The 4,563-nt window shown below is 41.7% G+C and overlaps 1 protein-coding gene across 1 annotated transcript; it reads right to left on the bottom strand.

The window, feature by feature from the left end:
* Positions 1-2,470: 2,470 nt before the first annotated feature.
* Positions 2,471-4,563, bottom strand: LOC123650029 (G protein-activated inward rectifier potassium channel 1-like). The gene has a single exon (XM_045568411.1). It carries the CDS (start codon positions 4,541-4,543, stop codon positions 3,038-3,040), a length of 1,506 nt encoding a protein of 501 aa, XP_045424367.1. The 5' UTR covers positions 4,544-4,563; the 3' UTR covers positions 2,471-3,037.

Genomic DNA, 4,563 nt, shown 5'->3' with positions numbered 1-4,563 from the left:
GGGGCGGCTTCTCTGGTTCCACTCGTGGGACCATGAGGCTTGCCCAGGCCCCTCTCTTGGGACCCATTACCCCCACCCGGGAGCACCCCAATAAAGCCTCTTTACTTATCCCTTTTAACTCTGCTCGTCTTTCTTTCTCTGGCGCCGGCCACTCTGGTCTTAAAACCTTACACAAACAAGTAAAATTTCCCCACAGGGTACAGCATACTAAAATCAAGTGATGGATGACTAATTGTAGGTGTGGACTGGATTAAGGAATACCTAGAGAACTGGTAAAGCATTATTTCTGGGTGTGTCTGTGACGGGGTTTCCAGAGGAGAATGGCATGCAAGTTGGTGATCTGAGTGGGAAAGACCTACCCTCGGTGTGAGTGGGCACCATCAATGGGCTGGGGACCCAGGCAGGAAAAAAGGTAGAGGAAAGGCGAATTCTTTCTTCTCTCCCCTGGAGGTGGGACACTCTTCTCTTGCCCTTGGACATCAGCTTTAGAAAACAGATAAGAAACTATAAGATTACAAAACAATATAGCAGCTGAACTGGTCTGGTATCCAGGTCTCCCTCTTGATCTTCTTCCAGAAACCCATCATAATACATTTATGTTTAAAGGGTTGTAAAAAACATAACACAAGTCAAAACAGAACAAAACAAAAACAAGAACAGCTAAAGCTGTTAACTTAGCTTAAAATGATGGACAGTGTTAACCTGAATGAGCTCCACGATGCCTCTCATCTCTGACATTCTCTGAGCCTGCAGAGCAGTAATTACCCAATTTCAGAAGTGCCTTTTCCAGAGATGCTGGACAGCAGCTGTCACTCTTTGCCCCGTTTGTCTTCTCTGACTCTCCTCTGGTGTGCATTGTTCGTGGTGAGCAGTGACTTCCTCTGACTTATTTAAATCCAAATCCCCGGGAACTAGAAAATGCCTACGACATTAGAAGGCAGGCAAAAAATTGTGTTGAATGTGTGACTACGTTTGGAGAGTTTGTTTTTGGTTCCATCTTCTCCTTGGCACCAAAGACAAATGAAAATGACTCTCCAAAGTAAATTATGGCTCTGTTTGTATTTAAGTTGTTGGACTAAATGATCCATGCAGCTTTTTCCACTGCTAATAAACATACCGTGCCCTCTGGACCCCTTTCTCTCTCTGTCACTATTTTCCTTCCTACATCTAGCAAGTGAGAGAATTTGGTAATCAAAGGAAAGGGCAGTCCACTCTCTTCACAGTGGATGGATGCTCCAGTTTGATCATTTTGCCAGTAACAATTCCCTGGTATATTTTTGCACCTACAGAATTTGGTTGATATAGAGGTAGCCAGAAGGTATTAGTATAGTCAATGATAGAATTGTGAATGCAATAATTTGCCAATAATAAAATCATCACAGGATTCTGAAAAAACAGGCAACGATGGCAGCCCAAACCAGCGATTCATTATTTACATATTAATGAGAAATATTTTAATTCTGGGCAGACTTAGTAATGCCCAAAGAAGTTTTATAGGAAACCCCACAATATTCTGATAAGGAACACTTCTAAATTTTCTTAAAAATCTCATCATTCCAAATCTTTATTTTGAAGGTCATCTACTGATCACTTTTGATTACTGCCAATAAGTCATAAATATCAGACTTTGGGGTTAGAAAACCATACTGCAAAAATTATTTGAGTAAGCCAGGGATCCAAGAAACCAATAAAATCAGTGTTCAACAAAAACAACTGTGTGTAAGGTATCTTCAATTCATCTAGTTTTAATTTCTCTCAGGTCTTTTCAAAACAATCCTCCTGAACTACAAATGACAAGCATGGGATAGGTACCCCAGGTGAGGAAAAAGTCTATCCTGTTACAACAAATGCCATAAACAAGAAAACAGAATAAAAAAGAGACTCAGTTAGACATACATATTTTAAGCATAATTATTTATCATCTGTTTCACTGTATCGTCATGTCTTCTGAAAGATAAATGATTGGTTTTTTAAAATGGACAAAGATTCCAGAAAAATGATGAAAATGTTTCCAGATGACTCAGTTTGAAACAGGGACCATTAATTATGTAATTTCACACAGATTCTGATATATTCAATATAACTTGGCTACTAACTATTACAATGATTCAGCATTTGTTTAGAGCTCACCTTTGTATTAGATTGTATACAAAACAAATTTCCAGATTTTAATTAGTCCAGGAAAGGACCAACTCTCAAATTAATCAACATATATTCCCCCCAGTACTAGCAACTTTTAAAAATCATAAAAAAAATTTTTAATGATATACCATGACTGGTATGATCCAGAATTTACAAGTTAAACATATAATGGTTATATTTTTGCAGGGCCATAAATAGCACAAACTTGTGTGGCTCTCATAGAAAATACAAGTGAAAACCTCCCAGGACCTTAACAGCAGAAAACATAAATAAGATTTTAAAATGACAAATAATTTAAGGCTAAAATATTTGGTATTAATAATTAATGCCAGTAGCCTCTCTATTCTAATAAAGTAAACATGCACAAGAACTACAACTTTGAACAAAACATCACAATTTTATCAGATATTTATGTATGTATGTGTGTGTATGTATATCTATGTATATGTATATGTGTGTATACATACACACACACACACACATATATGTAGTTTTATCACCCTGAAAGCTATCCACTCATGTTTGGCTTAATACATATGTTAGAAATGTTGGGGAGAATACCTCCCTTTAAATATATATATATTTTTTTTTCCAGAATATACAATATAAATATGCCATATATAAATCATGCCATAAAACTAAATGCAAAATTTGCACATTATTGCATGCTTGATGTGATAATACATGCCCATTAATAACTTTCTTATAATATCCTCCCTTCATAACCTTTGTTTTCTGTCTATTAAGCGATGTTTGGGAAGGAAGGGTTTTCAAATATGCTTATAGGACTGGGAGAAAAATGTACCTTCAGATTCCTTAGGGAGGATTACCTCATCAGCCAAATATTGGACTATTACTAAATCAAACATTAAATAATGCCTAAGGGGGTGCTTTGTTATGTGAAGCGATCAGAGTTCATTTTTCTTAATTTGGCTGGGAGATTCCCTTCCATTCTAGCTGCTCCTCCAGCCATCTTTTGAAGCTTTGGTGGCAGATCAGCCACAGACTGGCTCATGGGATCAGACAACATCTTGGTGGTTTTAGAAACCAGTTTTTCTTCTGAGTTGCCAGGAACTGAACTTATTCGTTGAAGTTTCATGGGCAAATCTCCCAAGCTGTAGGCTTTTTCTGAAGTTGTAGAACTCATCCTCAAGAGTTTTTTGGGAAAGTCTTCTCTTCCCGTAATTTTCTGCAGCTTAGGTGGAAGTTTTGTACTAATGTCATCTAGACCATCTAAGCATTCCACAGAATTATGTCTTTCTTTGCTGTTAGTTATGGCTGGTGCTATTAAAGGGGATGACATAAGAAGCATTTCCTCCTGCTCTTTCACACTGTAAGGTGGGGTGGGGACTTCAAATGTTGCATGGAACTGGGAGTAATCAACTTTAAAGAATCCTTCTTCTAAGGAAATTACAGGAAAAAAACGATGACCCCAGAGAACTTCATCTTCTGTGTATGATGTCCGAGCTTGACAAGTCATCCCAGTTGTTTCCACAATGCCTTCTAGGATGACGACAATCTCGAACTGTTCAGTTTGCATGCTTCGCTGGGATAGGTCATAAAAGGGGCTTTTGGCATCGATCACGTGGCAAATTGTGAGGGGGGACACAAGAAAAAGTTGATCTGCCCCTGTACTAAAACCTACATCCAGTTCAAGTTGGTCAAGGGGAAGGAACTCACCCTCAGGTGTCTGCCGAGATTTGAGCAGCTTGCAGCGGATCTGCGCAGAGACCATGTGGCTGTTGCGCAGGTTGCCCACCCGGAACATGAGCGTGAGTCTCCCGTCCCTCATGGAGATCACCGCGTGCTCGCTAAACATGAGGATCTCGGCGCGCTTCTTGGGCTGGGACATCTTGATGAACATGCAACCGATGAGGAAGGCATCCACGATGGAGCCGAGGATGGACTGGAAGAGGAAGAGAATGATGCCCTCGGGGCACTTGTCGGTGATGTACCGGTAGCCATAGCCGATGGTGGCCTCCGTCTCGATAAAGAAGAGGAAGGCGGAGGGGAAGTTATAGACATTGGCCACGCAGGGCGTGTAGTTGCCGACGTGGGCTTTGTTCAGGTCGCCCCGAGTGTAGGCGATCACCCACCACATGGACGCCATGAAGAGCCAGGCCACCGTATAGGTGAGAATGAAGATGAAGAGGTTCCAGCGCCACTTGAGGTCCACCAGCGTGGTGAAGAGGTCCGAGAGGTAGCGGCTCGTCTCGCTGCCCAGGTTGCCGTGCTGCACATTGCACCGGCCGTTCCTGTCCACGAACCGCTGCCGCTTCTTCTTGGGCACAAGCTGCTGCTGCAGGTCCTGGCTCGGCCCCTGGGGCTGCAAGCCTGAGCCGCTGGACGAGGTGGTCACTACCTGGTAATCGTCCCCAAATTTCCTTCGGAGTGCAGACATAATACGGAGGGGCGAGCCAG

Source organism: Lemur catta, chromosome 14 (assembly GCF_020740605.2).
Source record: "Lemur catta isolate mLemCat1 chromosome 14, mLemCat1.pri, whole genome shotgun sequence".
In the NCBI taxonomy this organism is placed as follows: Eukaryota; Metazoa; Chordata; class Mammalia; order Primates; family Lemuridae; genus Lemur; species Lemur catta.
Note: the sequence above shows the minus strand (reverse complement) of the source record. Positions and strands in the feature narration are given on the sequence as shown.